This window comes from Corvus hawaiiensis, chromosome 6 (assembly GCF_020740725.1).
Source record: "Corvus hawaiiensis isolate bCorHaw1 chromosome 6, bCorHaw1.pri.cur, whole genome shotgun sequence".
NCBI lineage: Eukaryota > Metazoa > Chordata > Aves > Passeriformes > Corvidae > Corvus > Corvus hawaiiensis.
This window is the reverse complement of record NC_063218.1, coordinates 40,651,980-40,669,813: the sequence shown is the minus strand read 5'-3', so window position 1 is coordinate 40,669,813 and position 17,834 is coordinate 40,651,980. Positions and strand designations below refer to the sequence as shown.

The following is a 17,834-nucleotide window of genomic DNA, read 5'->3' as shown; positions in this document are numbered from 1 at the left end:
GTCCACAAAAACAGTTCATGATGCCAGCTGAGGTCCTCAAAAGGGAGGCTGAATTTTGTGCCTAGCAAAGTATCAAGTACATTGTTGCAAGTGTAACACTGCACGTGTGTACACACTGAAGTTGCCTTGTTCACACCTGACTTTTTAAGGCATGTATTGTTCCTAAAGCTACGATTCCACTTGAGTCTGCTCCCTCCCAAGCTACCCCCCCCACCAGCAGTGCTTGTCTAAGGGGATGACCAGAGAGAGAGGAAAGAGACAGCTGAGGCATCCCGAGGCTGTGACTGCAACCGATTGTGTCTCCCTGGGGTATTTATAAGCTGCATACTGGCGGGCAGGGGTGGGCAGTTGGCACCGTGACCTTGGGAGCTGGGGAGCCTGACTAGAATTCCTGGGAGCCACGTGAGCTGGACTGGCAGGAGCAGCTGCAGCCAATGGGGCGGAGAGCAGCACTGGCTGTTGAGATTGAGTTTCACTCCTGTGGCTTGAGATTTTTCTCCTTCTCTCCCTGTTGTGCTTTTCCTCTTTGTTTAGGTGATTGGACAGACGAATGCACTGATGGAGCCCTAGCAAGCCAGATGTTTGCCTAGTGGATTTGGGATTCTGCCTTCAGTGCTGAGCACACTTCTTGCCATTGCCTACCACAGCTCCAGCCCCCTGACATGGCTGGGCTTTTACGGCTCCAGGCCTTCTGAGCACACAACTTGCCCTCTTCTAGTGGGGCATTTTACGTTGTGTTCTCTTGTAAGCACGTCCTTTTTGCTATCCTTAGAAGTTAGTGTATGAGGCTTTTTAATCCATGGGCGATGGGTCAGGACCAGACAAAGCAACAGATAGAAAAAGGACTCCATCTTTACCAGTCTAATCAGACCGAAAAGGCCCTGCGAGTCTGGATGAGGGTTTTGGAGAAGTCTGCGGATCCTGCTGGCAGGTTTCGGGTTTTGGGTTGCCTCATCACTGCTCATGCAGAGATGGGCAGATACAAAGACATGCTGAAGGTAAGGTGAACTGGAGATGAATGCATGCCATTGTGTCGCACCCACTATGGAACGTGGCTGGAGAACGTGGCTGAAAGGGGGCGGGGGGGTATTTGTGTATAACAGAAAATACCAGCTATTGAGAGCATGTTCTGGGCTGCTGTAACCACTGTGCTCACCAAGAGCTCCAGCCCACAAGATACACAGAATACGATTTTTAACTGGGTCTGGTTCGCCAGGATTCCTGGCTTATTTAAGTTCTCCAGTTAATCATGGGAACTTTTCTTGATTATTTCCCACATACAGGCACACCATGTTATCAGGCTTCAGGAAAAGGTATGACAACAGGGCCTTTGTCCACTACAAGCTGTTTACAGTGTGAATGTCAGCATAAAAGGAGAACTCCAAGTGAATTCTGTAGAACAAGTACCAATCTTGTGGAGACATGTCTGTTACCTTGTTCAGCTTCTGGCTGATATCTAATACAGATCTGATATTGGGGTTTTTTAATTACAATTATTTGCAAGGGGGCTGATTAAGAAGGAAAAGAAGATGATGTTTTGATGAGGTAATTGAGACATACCAGGTGTCTCACAGTTGAGTTCAGAGAGCAGCTCCCAGTTGTCAGGACAGCATAGAAGAAAGAAAGAAGGATATGGGGCTTGATGGAAGAGTGGTAAAAAGCAGCTGAAGTTACATTTCAAGTGCATGAGGATAAACACTTTAATTAAATTAACAAAAAGAAGCTGGTGTGTGGATCTGAGAAGTAACAGGATGTATATAGAGAGCAGCAGGCAGCATTTGGGAGGGCAACTCAAGAATCTGTAAGACAAGGCAAGAGGGTGTTGTAATAGTCTTAAGAAACTATCCCAGCCTGAAATAGGGTCTTACTAAAGGGCTTTAATATTCTTGTCCTGATGTTTTGGGATGCCTCTAACTAGACTGGTTATCATTCAGCATTTAGAACAAAATGTGAAGGGGATGTCTACATCTCATTGAAAAGTTTTTGGTAGCTCTGTTTGGAACTGGAGTGGGGAGAGGGGCACATCTTAGTCGTAAGCCCATCCACTTGTCAAAGCCCTATATTGAAACCAAATACTTAGGATGAAGAAGAGAGGTATTAATATACTTGGAAAACATTTGAAGACAAACAATTCTGTTAAGAGGTATGAAATTAAGTGGTGGCAAAAACAACAAAATGATTGGGGAAGAAAGAAGAAAAAAAGGTAAGATGTAGGTACCTGAAGGAAATATTGAAGACTTCATGGGGGAAAAAAAAAGGCAAAGGAGTGAGCTTAGTATACCTGAACATTAATTTGTTATCTGAGAAGAGATCAGAAAGTGGGATCAGAGCAGGTGAATTTTTGTTCTTCACAGTATTAGGAAGGAAAAATGGCTTCATTCAAACTAAAGATTTTATACAGCAAGTGATCAAAGATAGAGAAAGGAGAACTTTAGCAATAAGCCATTGAGAGAGGAAATAACAGGAGAGAAGGGGTCAGAAATAAAGGCATAAAATAAAAAGTGATTTAAGAAGGGTTGTGATGCTCAACCTCTTTTGGAGAGGAAAAATTACTTCATATCAAGAAAAGAGGCTGTGGCAACCAGGAAATAATGAAGGACTTGTGCAAAGTTAAGGGAATGTGAGAAAGCGTGAGCTAGTGCACATCACTGAGTCCACACAGCACCTTTCCTATACTGTTAAGGAAGCTGGGAAGATAATACAAACCAAACATACACAATTTATGGTTGGTGAGGTTTGGGGGTTTTGCTTTTTTTTGTTTCCAAAGAATGTAAAATGTTCTAGAAGCTTAAATTATTACATGTAGCCACTATACAAAAAAGGAAGTAATTGATTCCCTTGGAATTTGCTATCCATAATCCTAAGTGATAATGACTAATGAAAATTGCTAACTATTTACCTTTGCTACTGGTACTAATTCAAGCCAGCAGTGTGCTTGGTTCATCACAGAACATTAGAGTAACTGCTTAGAAGGGTCTGCTGCCTGAAAGAAAGAGACTTCATTTAAGAGAACAGTATGCAACAAGTCCTGGAGGTTATAGAACTAGAAGTGTCAAGATCAAGACTGCAATTTATTAGTAAAAAAAATCATTAAAGAAGTAGCTTACTTTCTTCTATTAACAGAGTACTTTAATAGCTTAGGAATTCCAGAAAAAGTGAGATACATTACACGGAGTGAAAGAAAACTGAATTGCATTGTGATAGATGTTTCCTGCTTCACCTGCTTCTCTTTAGGGCCATTTAACAGCTTTTTTTCCCCTAACTGCCAGCCTAGTTCATCTTCCCCACCCTGAGACTGTGTGGAGAGAGGGAGAGGTTTCTTCAGAGTCTCCATAGGCCTTTTAAACCACCAGATTAACTGCTCAGTGCATATGATGCTTCTCCATGTGCTGATGGCCTTGTCTGCCCTGCTCAGAGATGAGCCTCTTCTCCAGTACAGGAGAAGAGCACTACTCTGTGAGTCGTGAGCTGTATTTAAATAAACTACACACTTTTGTAAACACTGTCTTCTCTACTTAAAGTTTGCAGTGGTGCAGATTGACACAGCACGGGAGCTGGAAGACCCAGACTTCCTTACAGAGAGCTACCTAAACCTGGCTCGCAGCAATGAGAAACTCTGTGAATTCCAGAAAACAATCTCTTACTGTAAGACGTGCCTGAATATGCAGGGTACCACTGTGAGCATGCAGCTGAATGGCCAGGTGAGCCTCAGCATGGGCAATGCCTTCTTGGGCCTCAGCATTTTCCAGAAGGCTTTGGAGTGCTTTGAGAAAGCTTTACGCTACGCACACAACAACGATGACAAGATGCTGGAATGTCGAGTCTGCTGCAGCCTCGGGAACTTCTACACCCAGATAAAGGTACAGTAACCTAAGGGACAGAAGGGCAATTGTCCCACAGATTCAGGAAAGCATTGGAAATCATGTGAATTTCAGCCTGTCTTTCCTATTGGAAGTGAAGGACTGAGAGAGCACTGTAAGCTAAAATCCCTTTATAAAATCCGAATGGAGTACTCTCCTCCACAGTAAGGATGGGAGGATTAGTGTCATGTTTACACAGCACAGCAGAAGCAGCTGTGAATATGTGCATTGAAAAGATCAAACTTAGCTTCAAAGAAGATCACATCAGAGACACAGGGCTGGCATCCAGAACTCATGGATTCTTTATTTCTACCGCTATTGCAGGCAAATAGTTGCCAGGAAGCAGCTGTAGGTAAAACCAGGGATTGAGCACAGGGCTGATTTGCCAGTTCTAACTTCTAGTACAAACAGCAACAAATACGTTTTTCTCACCAAGTCTTGATTTTGTCACTCATAGAAGACTCATCACCTGAAGTGTGGAGACCAAAAATAAAGAAAATAACATTGTGCTGGATACTTTTCAGGTGTGAAATAAGAAGGGAGAAAGGAAACTTGAGGAGTTGGGGTTTCCTGTGTGCATTGTGGAGAATTTAAAAAATATGAGGACTTTTTCACTTCTGCAGTCTCATATAACTTACAGTTTTAGATATTTAGATAAGTTTTACATAATTATTGTAAAATAAGATTTATTTCTAACATGCTTTTAATGCAAAAGAAAATGCTTAAAAATGAAAATGTATTACTCCTTTTTTGTGAATTTGATGAGGCCATGATTCTTAGTTCCTATTTCCTGCAATGATGGATAATGAGTTTCTTGGAGAACCCAACTCACCATATGGAGAAAATGAAGGCTCCATGTAGATGTTACAAGCAGAGATGACGCAAGAGCAAAGAAAGTTTTCAGCCTTTGCTTATAGAGGAGGGTAAATGGGTCCTGCAGAATAAAGTTAATGGCATACTACATAAAATTCATTTGCTGGGTCATTGACCCAGTGTCCTGAACCCAGAGAATAATATGAATTCAGTATACGGCAATTCCGCCTTTCACAGTTCGATATCCACCAAAATACTGTGTGTGGAAGAGGAACAGCACGAGTTTAAAGATGTACAGAAATCTGGTAGCTTTTGCGATGTTAGTAAATCAAAAATAGTTGGACTTTTTTCTTCTTTCCTTTTTGCTTTATTTTTGCTGTGACTGCTGTCTGTGTGCTTGTCTGCCTTACAGGACTACGAGAAAGCCTTGTTCTTCCCATGTAAAGCCGCTGAACTGGTGAATGATTACGGGAAGGGCTGGAGCCTGAAGTACCGTGCCATGAGCCAGTACCACATGGCCGTGGCCTATCGGAAGCTGGGGCGCCTGGCAGATGCCATGGATTGCTGTGAGGTACAGGGTGCGGGCAGCCACAGAGCTGGCGGGGGCTCTGCCAGGGGATCTTGCCACAGGACGGGGAGCAACAGAGATACCATGGCAAGATACATGTGACTGTAGATCCTCCTGCTGCCTTCCAATCTTAGAGCTGTGGTTTCTGTAGCCCAAGGGGCTTCAAAATTTGGGTCTGTGAATGGCCCTTGGTTAGGAACATACGAAAAAGACTTTCCTTGCCTTAAAAGATGGTGCCATTTCTTTGAAGCTGATCTTTCAGTGGCGAAAGTGCAGAGTCCCAGCCTTGCTGTTTTGAATCAGGACCAAGCTCTTCTACTGACCAGAGGCAATTTCTTTCAGGAGTCCATGAAGATTGCCCTGCAGCATGGTGACCGGCCGCTGCAAGCACTGTGTCTGCTCTGCTTTGCAGATATCCATCGCAGTCGCAGAGACGTGCAGGTACAGCTCTTTCCTGCCAGGAAGGATAGAGGGAATAGCAAGAGGGCATGAAAAGCAGACCATAGCAAAACATGTGTTTTCCTCCCTGCTTCTGCAGACAGCCTTCCCTCGTTATGATTCTTCCATGAGCATCATGACAGAGATTGGAAACCGCCTGGGCCTGATCCAGGTGCTGCTAGGAGTGACTAAGTGCTGGATGATTCAAAAGGAGCTGGACAAGGTCAGTTACAAACTTGTTTCTACAGAAGTTTGTTAGACAAGATTAGAGCAGTCTTGTACTGCACTTTGATGAGGGTACAGTTCAGAAGAGACCTGTACCCCCACCTTGGTTCTACCAACAGGGTCTGTGCTTGTACAGATATGTTTCTCTGAATGGTCTCTCTCAGACAGGAATTTGTTACTAATGGTAGGAACATCCATTCTGAGTCAGACTGCTAAGTTACAGAATTGCCTCATTAGTCAATCCTGATGACTTTTAAGCTCTACACTGAGAAAGCAGCACTGGAGGAAGGAAGCCTTATGCTCTGAAATAGATTCCCCTGCCTACTTTTTAGTTGTATGACTAAGCTCATTGATGTGCTAGTGATGTTTAGACAGCTCTACAGCTCCACCATGTGCTTTGCAGGCAAATGTGGCATAAAATTCCTGGAGAAATTTTGAAGGTCTATAAACTCTGATGTGAAACAGAAATGAGAGCAGGAAGTTATTTGGGGATAGACAGCCAGTCAATATCGAACAAGGGGGTGAAGTTACTTATTTTGAAAATGCTTAGGCAGTGTGTATGTGTATTGAAGTCCAGACTGCACTTAGATGCACACATTGCACAGCAGGAACATTACTTGGCCACAGAATGAAATGCTCAAAGGTTAGCCCTGAACTAGCTCTGAACAACCTGGAGTTCCTGCACAGTGCCACATCAAGATGCTGGTTGGGTCTAAACATGATGAAGATTCACTCTTATCACTCATACTGAGACACCAAGAATTTTAGCTTAAATGAAGCATTCCAGATATCAGGATGTCCAGTATATGTCTGTCAGAATAGACAAGTTCAGGGTGCTGTCAGCATCTGAGTGCCTCCATCAGGGAATGAGTTGGGTGAGACACACTGTGCAATCTCAGTAAGTAAACACAACATTTGTTAGCAATGGAAGAAGAAACTGTGGACGTGAAAAGTTTGCTCAGTGTCAAAAGAACGGGACAGGACAAAGCAGGTAGGCCTCTGCACAAGAGAATATTCAGAGCACTCATCAAACCCTTACATTCACTGATTCTATCTCCAGCCACTGTCAGCCTCTGATACCAAGCAGCTCTCACTTGTGAGAACACGATGACAGCTTTGCACAGAATTCTAATATCACCAAATCCCACAGAAGAAGAAAGTGGAGGAATCTTTTATTCTGTTCCAGGCATAGAGGGCAGTCTGCCCTGCTAGGTCAGGGACCTTATGTCTGTTGATCAAATGTGACCTCCTTAGACGTCACATCCCTAAATATTCACCAAAGCCTGTTCTTCAACTTGCTAGTCCCAGTTTCCATTTCTCATGCTACTCATCCCTATATCAGTTACTTAATAAAGCAATTTGCTAACTTTGCACTTGCAGATTCCCTGTTTTTGTCCTAGCTTCCTCCATCTTCACAGTCTCTTTGGCCAGTTAGTCCGTTTCAGTTGCATGTAATCAATGCTATTGCAGATCCTTCCAGGCTGCTCACAGCTTGCTTGCCCCCATTCTTGTGCAGTCTTATATTCCTGTCCAAGACAAACTGTCCCCTGGACTTGTCAACATCTCTTCCCCTACCCACTTTGATGCTTCACTTTGATTCTTCCTGAATCAAATTCAGGAGTTTCCAGTACACACTCAGACTTCCTAAGCACAGTTCTTAGTTATGTTCTCCCTGCTAGCCTCCAGTTCCTGCTTCCCTCTTCTACCATTCCCTTATCCTAGGCTGTTGCTGCCACCACAGGTCTAATGCCATCTCCTTCTGCATTCACAGTGCATTTTCGCATCTCATCTGGTCCTCTCCTCCTACAATAGCAGTAATGCCAAATTATAGGGTAGAAATTTTATAATGTTCCTCCTGAAAACTACTGCATCACAAGGGAGACCTCTTCTTCCCCCTGGACAAAAAGGAAGCAGATCTCAATAGTTCTGGAAAAGAGAGACTAATTACCAGAACAGCAAGGAACACTGTGACATCTAGGGGAAAGCAGGGACTCATTTGGTATGACAGCTGCTATGCTAAGTACTTCCTTCAGATTCAAAATATGGATAGCAGAACACTCCTACATCACACCCTGTGTAAGTGAGGCAAGGTGGATATATGAACAGCAAGGAAAGAATGGATGAGTGTGGTGTATGGGTGCTGGTAGTCCCTTTCCTCACCTCTTGTACAAGTGAAATTGGAGTTGCCCAACAATTACTGAGCCTGCAAGGTAGGATAGGGACAAGGCTTGCTTTGCTTGTGCTCCATCCCAGCCCCAATGAGCATGTGGGACTGAGTTTAAATCAGTCTGTATTCTCTCTGCTTGGGGACCAGCCTCTGCCAACATTGACACTGTGTGTCTGGAACAGAAATGTAGCTCCTGCATTACTTATGGTCTTTCAGAAACCAACCTTTTCTCATGGATTAACTTTTGGGAGGGAAGGGAAATCTGCCAGAAAGCTTTCTTGATTCTCCAGGGTTGCAGTGAATACTTGTTTATCCAAATTTTACTCTGTCTTTAGCTTTTTTTTTAGTAGTTCTCATAGGACATTAATACGAGCCTGTTTTTTATATATTTGACTGAGAACTAACAAGTGCTCTCCATTCACAGGCTCTGGAAAGCATTGAAAAGGCACAGGAGCTGGCAGAGGGACTAGGGAACAAGGTAGGATCCTAGAGCTTCTTTACAGCACTGTTCATAGTCTTGTGTCAGGCAATATAAGTCAAACATTGAAGTACCCAGACTTGTTGTTGCTCATTAGCATTCCTATTAACCAGTGAGTGCCTGAGATTTGCTTTGTCATGAAGTGTTTGGTTGTGGGCAGTTGCACAGATTATCATCAGTATCCAAGTCTGAAAAGTGACTGAGGAGTCACAATGGGATAGACAAAGGGGAACGGGAAGCAGCGAAAATGGGGTATGAAATAGAGAACTAGAGGATTAGAGGTCTCTTCTTAAAAAACATTTTTACCCTGAGCAGCTGCTGAACTGTGGGCTGGCTGGAGGCAAAGGAAAGTGAAATACATTGTTTGTCATGGGTGGCTCAGGGAAACTATGAGTGGAAGAGCTGCTGAGTGTCTCAAACCTTGGTGTTACCTTTTGTGACACAAAGAAGAAGTGTTAATGGCAGGAAGTGTTGAGACCTGTTGATGTTTCTCCAGCTGGCTGATGGTGCTGTAACATTCCCACTCCTGTTTCTGGTCTTTGTTCACTTTTATGTTTCTGTCCTTCACATGCAGCTTGGCCTGCTGAAGCTCCACTGCCTGTGTGAAAAGATCTATCGCACAAAGGAGCAGCAGAGAGAATTGCGTGACCACGTAGTGAAGTTCCATGAATGTGTGGAGGAGATGGAGCTGTACTGTGGCATGTGTGGAGAGTCCATCGGAGAGAAGAATAACCAGCTCCAGGCACTACCTTGCTCCCACTTCTTCCACTTGAAGTAATTAGCTGGAAGTACTAAATATTATTGTCATGACATTAGTCATAGGAAAGAGCTGCTTATGCCCAGAGTAGTCCTATGCATACTGTTCCCCAGGTCTTTGTCTTGATTACCTGCTTACCTTTGTCTTGATCCTGCCTTGCAGGATCCCATTGCAGTGCTAAGAGTCTCACGACCTTGGAGGGTGAGATTCAGCCATCATACCCATCACACTCCCACTTCTGTCCTCTAAATGATTGTTCACTGATGTCCTCACTTTGTACGTGGTCAGCCCAGTTCACAGATTCGTATTTGATTCCACCTGGGGAATCAGTTCTTCGCTCCCAGGGACAGTATGGATCTTTCCCAAGTCCCCTCACTTTCTTCCTTGGCTAGTGACACACAGAGGTGAAGAAGCTGTTCAGCCTATTATCATGCTACTGCCATGAAAGAAGTTAGCGGTACCATCATTTTATTGTAGAAGAAACGAGTGTTACAAAACGCACTGATCTGAAAACCAAGAATTTAAAACCAAAGTCTCACACTGACACCAGAATTAGGATCAAACTACTGGGCAGTGAGACAGGCCCGATGAGCTCTGTGGGCTTGTCTCCAGCAGTACAGGAGCAAACTTTTGTAGAGAAACCTGCGGAAGTGCCTCCGTGGAAGGAATGGGAAAGAGATCCAATCTCTGTCCGTGGCGGGAGGGCCCACGGGGAACAGCTTTGTGGTGTACAACAGCCGTGGAGCGGCCCTAGGGGAGCCTCCGGCCGCGGAGAGCCCCTCCCGACCCGACCTCCTCCCGTTGCAGGTGCCTCCAGACCAACGGGACCCGCGGCTGCCCCAACTGCCGCCGCTTGTCGGTGAAGCCCGGCTACGTCTGACCGCCCGCGGGGCTCGGCCGGGGACTGACGGAGCCGCTCCCTGGCCCCCTCAGGCTGTGCCTGGCGGGGGCCTCCTGGGCCTTCTCTGCGCGGGGCCGACTGATTCAGCTCGGCCCCGCTCCCTTCTCCGTCGCTGCTGTGTACGGGCACTGACTGTAATAAAGGATTTCTCCCAGAGACCGCCCCGTCCGCCTCCACCGCCGAGCTCCGGGCCCCGGGCACCGCCCTCGCCCCGCCCCGCCCCGCCCCGCGATGGCGGCGCCGCCATCACTCAGCAGGTTTGGGGGCAGCACGTGACCCACCGGCCGCTCCCCGCCCCGCCGGCAGATTCGCCACGGCCGCGGGCGGCGGGGGCCGCGATTGGGGCGGCGGCGGCAGCGCCGGGCGAGAGGAGGGTGCGCGGAACCCCCGGGCGGCACGTCCCGCCCGTCCCGCTGCCCCCCCGCCCTGCGCCGCCGGGAATCCGCAGTGCGGAATCTGCCGCTCCGAACCCGCCGCGCGGTGTGCGCGCCCGCTGGCCGGCGGAAACATGGCGTCGGTGTGGGATGAGTCGGAGGTGAGGGGCCGGGGCCGTGAGGGGCCGGGGCCGTGAGGGGCCGGGGCCGTGAGGGGCCGGGGCCGTGAGGGGCCGGGGCCGTGAGGGGCCGGGGCGAGGCGCGGACAGGGCCGAGGGTGACGCTGCCGTTGTGCCCCCGCAGGACGGCGTCGGCGAGGAGGTGCTGAAGATGTCCACGGAGGAGATCGTGCAGCGCACCCGCCTCCTCGACAGCGAGATCAAGGTAGCGGCGGGGGCCGCGCCGGGCCGGGCCGCCCTCCGTTGGGAGCTCTGTGTTGCTGGTGTTCGGGGCAGGCGGGTTAGCACAGCCACGGGGACAGCAAAAAATTAAACACGGTTAACTGAATTGAGAACGGCAGATTGAGGAATACTGAGCCGTGAAGGTAGGGAAGAAGCACTGGAAGAGCATGGGTCCGAGGAAGCTGAGGGGGCGGTTGTTCGATGCAGCCATGGATGCTTTAGCTGAAGTTACACAGGCCCTCCCTGCCTCCTAGGCACAGGGGACGGGGAACTCTGTTCTGTGGCCTGAGTCAGGTAGGATCATTGGGTAATTCAGGTTGGAAGGGACATGAACAGACCTCCAGGCCAAACTCCTTCTCAGAACAGGGTCAGCCATAACCCAGGCTACTCAGGGCTTTATCCGGTTGGATCTTGAAAGCCTCTAAAGACAGATATTGCACCTCTTCTCAGGGTGTTCAGTACTACTGCTTGACAGACCTCGTGGGGATAAAGATATGCTTTGCATACAGGCCGAGCCTCTCCTGTTTCAGTCTTTGTTATTTCATCTGCCCATTGTGTACTCCTGTGAAGTGTCTGGTTCAGTCTTTTTGACTGAACTTTCTTTTTTCCTTCCCCAGAGGTTCTGTTCTCCACCTGAACAAACCCCGTTCCCTCAGCTGTTTCTCACAGGGCCCGTGCTCCGGCCCGCAGCCACCTTGGTGGCCCCCATGCTGAACTCAGTCCGGTTTATCAATGTCTTTGCTGTATGGGGGGGGGGGGGGTGGCAAAACTGGACCGAGTGCTCAAGTAGGATCTAAAAGTGCTGAATAAAAGGGGACTGAACACTTCCCTCCATCTACTGCCTACAGTCCTGCTAGTACAGCCCAGGATGCAGTTTGCCACCCTTGCTGTCAGGGCACATTACTGCCTCCTGTTCAGTTTATTGTCTTATGGAGACCCCAGGGCCATTTCTCAGCCAGACAGTCACCAGCATGTGTCATTGCAAGGTGCACTTCCCTGCCTGGTGCAGGGCTTTGCATGTGTCCTCGTATTTTGTAAGGTTTCTGTGTGGCAGCTCTGCCCTTGAACATAGAGACTGTGCCCCCCCAATTTGGTGTCATCTGCAAACATGATGAGAAAACAGTCCATCCTCTTGCTTGTTCATTCATGAAGATGTTAAGCAGATAGACCTCTCTCAAGATAGACACGTGTTGCATAAAAGAGCACTTACAAATTTAGAATAAGTTTGTTGCCCAGTGTTAGCAGTATTGAGATAAAAGATTTCATAAATGCTAGAGTATCTTCATCCTATACTGCTTCAGGCTCCACAAGTAATTCTGACTCACTTTAAAGTTATTCTTTATTATTCTTTAAAAACAGTTAAGGTAAATATGTGTCTTATTTTTAAATTGCAGAATACAGTAAAGAGTAGAAGTAGCCTTCTTCATTTTATAGTTAGAGCATTATAATTGCAAAATTTTTGTCAGAACCTTCCCTTCAGGCAGTTTTCCTGGAATGTTTTCTAGGCTATGTTTTATTAAATCAAATTTATTACGTTTTTTTTTCATTTTTATTTATAGACATATAGATATATATCTATATACATAGATTCTGTATTGGCTCCTGTAACAGTTCTGTCCTGTGAATGTGTTATAGTAGCACAGTATGATGCTTAGGCACAAAGACTTTTAAAAACATAGTTTCTTAGTGAAGAGTGGATTTCTCAATTGAACAGAATCACAGACACCAATTTAGGTGTGACCAGTTCTCCTGAGAGCTCTTGGTGCTCCAGCCACTTCAGTGGAGATCACAAACTGTGTGTTTGCACACTGTATGACTAACCAGGAAAGGGAGGAGAAGGCCTGTTGGTGTCAGTCAGACAGCACTGCAGACACCTGTGTTGGGTACATTAGTGTTGGGTGTAAATGTACTCACTGTTGGATGGGGAGTACAGAACTTACTCTCTTAAGAGGCTTTTTTCCCTTATAGTTAGTAGGGTCATAGAATCATAGAATAGTTTGAGTTGGAAGGCCAACCCCTGCAGCAAGCAGGGATGTCTTTAACTAGAGCAGGTTGCTCAGAGCCCTGTCCAGCCTGGTCTTGAATGTTTCCAGGGATGGGGCATCTACCACTTCCCTGGGCAACCTGTTGCAGTGTTTTACTATCCTTATTGTAAAAAAATTCTTCCTTGTATCTAGTGTCAATTTACCCTCTTTAAGTTTAAAACCCTTACCCCTTGTCCTATTGCAACAGGTCTTACTAAAAATTCTGTCCCCAGTTTTCTTACGAGACACCTTTAAATACAGAAAGGCCACCATGAGGTCTCCCTGGAGCCCTCTCTTCTCCAGGCTGAATCATAGAATGGTTTGGGTTGCAAGGGACCTTAAAGATCATCTAGTTCCAACCCCCTTGCAAAACATAACTAAAATAGGTGTGTATATGTAGTTACCTGTGTATCTGTAGATATTAAAATATCACAACCAAACCACAGTTGCCGTATCTGAGCCATATTGCTCTATAGGTCACATTGCAGCCCTGTAAGCCATTGCACTGATTAGGCTAAAGCTACCAAGTGACACTGGGAAAAAATTATTTGGGGTTATTGATTAGTTAGAGACCAGAATGGACTGTGTAGCCTTGAGTCCTAACAAATCGTGGCTAATTTGCTGGCTTTGGGTTTTTTTGTATTACATTTCCCTTTATTCCTCAGATTTCTGTAACTGTTTGCTTTTGGAATAGTGTATTAATTTTATCTTGCCTTAGTCATCTGATACTATTCCTTTTTCTTTCTTCTGTGTACCAATTGCAGATCATGAAGAGTGAGGTACTGAGAGTGACCCACGAGCTCCAGGCCATGAAAGACAAGATCAAAGAGAACAGTGAGAAGATCAAAGTGAACAAAACCCTGCCATACCTTGTCTCCAATGTTATTGAGGTGAGAGTGGTGCGCTCTTACATAGCAACGTGAGAAGTGCAGTATATAGTGGGAGGGAGAAAGGCAGGGAGCTCATCAGGGATTCAAGACATGGAGTATTGAGCCAGGACTTTCAGGTTTTTCTGTTGGTTTTATTTGTGACCTGGAAGTGCACTTCTCTTGCCCACTTGTTGTCTGGGTCATTCCTTAGGCTTTGGGTACTGTTCATCTGTACCTAATAACCATGAGAGGGTGACACAGCCCTGGAGCATGTGAAATTGGACACATGCTCTCTGAAACTTGCGAAACAGCAAATGAAAGGCTGGGGCTCTGTTATTCCATCACATTCTTTTTGTAATTCAGTACTTTGATGACAGGAAAAATAGCTGATAGTTTGCTGTTTTTAAAAACGGGATTGGTTTGTACTACTGTTTTAAAACTTAATGAGCTATAAAGCCTTAATGTGAGCTGCTGTATGGGAGAAGGAATCAATGCCATTAGCTACTACTTTGTTCTGAATTTTGTGATGTCTTTCTATGCACTGTTGTGTGCTGCTTCATGAGGAAAGGAAAAATCAATTTTTACAGAAGGGCTTTAATGCTTTCAGGATTCTACTGCTGATGGATGGTGGAAAGTTTTAGTTCTTCCCATGCGTGTATTTTAGAAGCATTAATCCTGGGGTCATCCAGCAAGCCTGGTTACATTGTCATGAACTCTTTCACCCTGGTTTTCAGCTGCTGGATGTTGACCCAAATGACCAGGAGGAGGATGGAGCAAACATTGACCTGGATTCCCAGAGAAAGGGCAAGTGTGCTGTGATCAAGACCTCTACACGTCAGGTAAGACCCATGTGCCCAACCAGGTGAGAGGAGTGATGCAAAGGACCTTCTCCTAGTACATGTGGTTTTGCTTACTTTGATTTCTTTTTTACAGACATATTTCCTGCCTGTTATTGGGTTGGTTGATGCTGAGAAGTTGAAGCCTGGAGATCTAGTGGTGAGTGATTCTGTTGTGATAGTTAGATATGACGGTGGCCAGAAAATTGCATATGTCTTGCTTTTAAGAAAGGAGACAAATCTGTCCAGATTTCCCCAAAACCATTTCTCTCCTAAAATTTTAATAGAAAAGTATTATGGGTTCAGTTAGTTTTGTAGTAAAGAAAAGCAGTTTGGGGTGTGTGTCCTTTATACATACAATTAGGTGCTGAAAGTTTAGAGATCACTTCTTAAGTGATCTAAACCCTGTCTTTTGTATTGTAAGTAAACTGGACCACTCTTTTAAAATGTGGTAGGTTAACTATGGCATTCTCCACTCTGCCAAGCTGGGGTGATTTGATGAGTGCCAGTGTCAAAGCTGGTTATTCCTGCATCCTTGAAGTCTAGTAAATCAGTTTTGATTGCATGTTTATTAAGTGCTATATGAGGGACTTGTTAAAAGCAAAGGACTTCTGTTTACAGGGGGTGAACAAAGACTCTTACTTGATCCTGGAGACTCTGCCTACTGAATATGATTCACGGGTGAAAGCCATGGAGGTGGATGAGAGGCCCACAGAGCAGTACAGTGACATCGGGGGGCTGGATAAACAAATCCAAGAGGTGATACTTTATGTATAGTTTCTGGTGTGACTGGACAACAGTCTTTCAACCTCAGCTCAAAAGCAGACAGCCTGGATCTGTGGAGAAGAATGGGTTTATGTATTAATATTTTTCTTTTGTTGTAGCTTGTGGAGGCCATTGTCCTGCCAATGAATCATAAGGAGAAATTTGAAAATTTGGGTATACAGCCACCCAAAGGAGTCCTTATGTATGGGCCTCCAGGAACAGGGAAGACACTTTTAGCTCGAGCATGTGCTGCCCAGACCAAGGTAAAAGGAACCTCTGGAAGTGTGTGCTGCTGTAGAATAGTACCTGACAAAGAGTAAGAACACCTCCAGGGCAAGAGGGTCATACACACAAACTGGTTACAAAGGCTGGGATTTTCCTGTCTATTTGCTTGCTTGCTTGTTTTAATTAAGGGCTTATAGTGCTCAGAGCTGACCCTATTGAGAAATGAGGCCTAGGATTCTCTTTCACTTCCCAGGCTACGTTCCTGAAGCTGGCGGGTCCACAACTTGTGCAGATGTTCATTGGTGATGGAGCGAAGCTGGTACGTGATGCTTTTGCTCTTGCAAAGGAAAAAGCTCCTTCCATCATCTTTATTGATGAACTGGATGCCATTGGCACTAAAAGGTGAGCTCTAGTCCATGCTGTAAACTTCTTGGGAGCTGCCTAGCAGCCTCCTGTGCCTGTGTATGTGAGCAGAGCCTCTTAAAGCATGGCCTACTCAGAAAGAGAGTGTGAATGCTGTCACAGATTGATACCAGTGGCCACAATCCTTGGGCTCAGGAGCGAAGTCCATCAGACTTGGGATCTGTCTGATAGTCTCATGCTGTATAAAACTGATCACTGCAGCAGGCACCTGGAGATATTCACCCTCATTTACTACTTGGGCCTGGACAACATAAGCCCCATTCAGCTCTAAGGAAGTCTTAGGTGCTGCTGACAGTTACTCTGGTTGCAGTCCTCATCACAGTAGGACTGTAGTTTGAAGGAAAAATCTGGAACACCTCAGCCAAGGAGCGTGAACTGCAGTCATTCTGTGTTTTGGTGTGCTTAAAAACATAGGGACAGGGTGGTTAGGTTCACGCTGATAGTTTTACCTTTGTTTCCCCTCAGGTTTGATAGTGAGAAGGCTGGTGACCGGGAGGTGCAGAGGACCATGCTGGAGCTGCTTAATCAACTTGATGGTTTCCAGCCCAACACACAAGTCAAGGTTGGGAGCTAGGAGGAGAGTGCTTCTCAGGTCCAGGGCCCTCTAGCAGGGGATGGAAAACGATGTCCAGGGAAGAAGCTTGGTGAATCTTTGGGGTGAAGAGGCCTGTCTTACAGGTGCCTCACACTGATGATCCTACTCTACTTAGGTGATTGCTGCAACCAACCGGGTTGATATCTTGGACCCAGCTTTGCTCCGCTCCGGACGATTAGATCGGAAGATTGAGTTCCCAATGCCTAATGAGGAGGCCAGAGCCAGAATTATGCAGATTCATTCACGCAAAATGAATGTCAGGTATAGCCTTCTGGCGCTATGTTTGTCACTCATGCTGATACCTCAGAGCTGAGAAGTGGTTTGCAGTCACTTGTTGGGAGCTCACTGTGGGATTGAGGAAACTCGCTGTGTTGCTTTTTCTATTCAGTACGTGCTCTCAGACTTTTTTCCCCTTTGCTCTTATCAGCCCTGATGTGAACTATGAGGAACTGGCTCGCTGCACAGATGATTTCAATGGAGCCCAGTGCAAGGCTGTGTGTGTCGAAGCGGTAAGTACTCCTCTACCGTAATAGCACTGATGGGAGGGAAATGTGAAAGCTAACATGGAGTAATTATTTAGAACTGGTGTGGTGCTCACATTCCCTCTCTAAATACTGTCTCATTGGGCAGGGGATGATTGCACTCCGCCGTGGAGCTACAGAGCTCACCCACGAGGACTACATGGAAGGAATCCTGGAGGTTCAAGCAAAGAAAAAAGCCAATCTGCAGTACTATGCCTGATCTCTGCCCAGTCAAGGTTGTGGCCTTGGCAGAGAACAGGAGCAGACTGGACTGTATCACTTACTTTCTGTCTGGAAAAAATAAAACATTTTTTCCCTTTAAAAACAAATCTGTGATGTGTTGGGGCTGTTGCCCATGCTTGGTGGTTCTACATCTGTGTGAGGGAGGCTGAAAGCCTCCTGTCCACAGTGCCCATCATGCTGGCTTTGGACCGTCCTCCAGCTACAACTGGATTAAATCCTGCTCTGCTACTTCTGCATGAGGACCAAGAGGTTATACTGCAGTAAGTGTACTGTGACATTGATGACCTGCAGCTCAGACAGCATCCCCAGTTCTTGCCTGTGCAGCGAGTGAACAGCCTACAGCCTTGTTAG

At 46.1% G+C, this 17,834-nt stretch overlaps 2 protein-coding genes across 2 annotated transcripts; both read left to right on the top strand.

Moving 5' to 3' along the window:
* Positions 1-780: 780 nt before the first annotated feature.
* On the top strand, positions 781-10,363 carry RAPSN (receptor associated protein of the synapse). Its single transcript, XM_048308271.1, has 8 exons — positions 781-998; positions 3,522-3,860; positions 5,086-5,244; positions 5,584-5,682; positions 5,780-5,902; positions 8,496-8,549; positions 9,124-9,323; positions 10,114-10,363. The coding sequence occupies exons 1-8, from the start codon at positions 783-785 to the stop codon at positions 10,184-10,186; spliced, it is 1,263 nt and encodes a 420-aa protein (XP_048164228.1). The 5' UTR covers positions 781-782; the 3' UTR covers positions 10,187-10,363.
* Positions 10,364-10,631: 268 nt separating this feature from the next.
* PSMC3 (proteasome 26S subunit, ATPase 3) lies at positions 10,632-17,569 on the top strand. Its single transcript, XM_048308270.1, has 12 exons — positions 10,632-10,742; positions 10,885-10,965; positions 13,771-13,896; positions 14,610-14,714; positions 14,809-14,871; positions 15,333-15,470; positions 15,596-15,739; positions 15,955-16,103; positions 16,590-16,686; positions 16,835-16,980; positions 17,147-17,228; positions 17,350-17,569. Exons 1-12 carry the CDS (start codon positions 10,716-10,718, stop codon positions 17,458-17,460), a joined length of 1,269 nt encoding a protein of 422 aa, XP_048164227.1. The 5' UTR covers positions 10,632-10,715; the 3' UTR covers positions 17,461-17,569.
* The last annotated feature ends 265 nt before the right edge of the window (positions 17,570-17,834 follow it).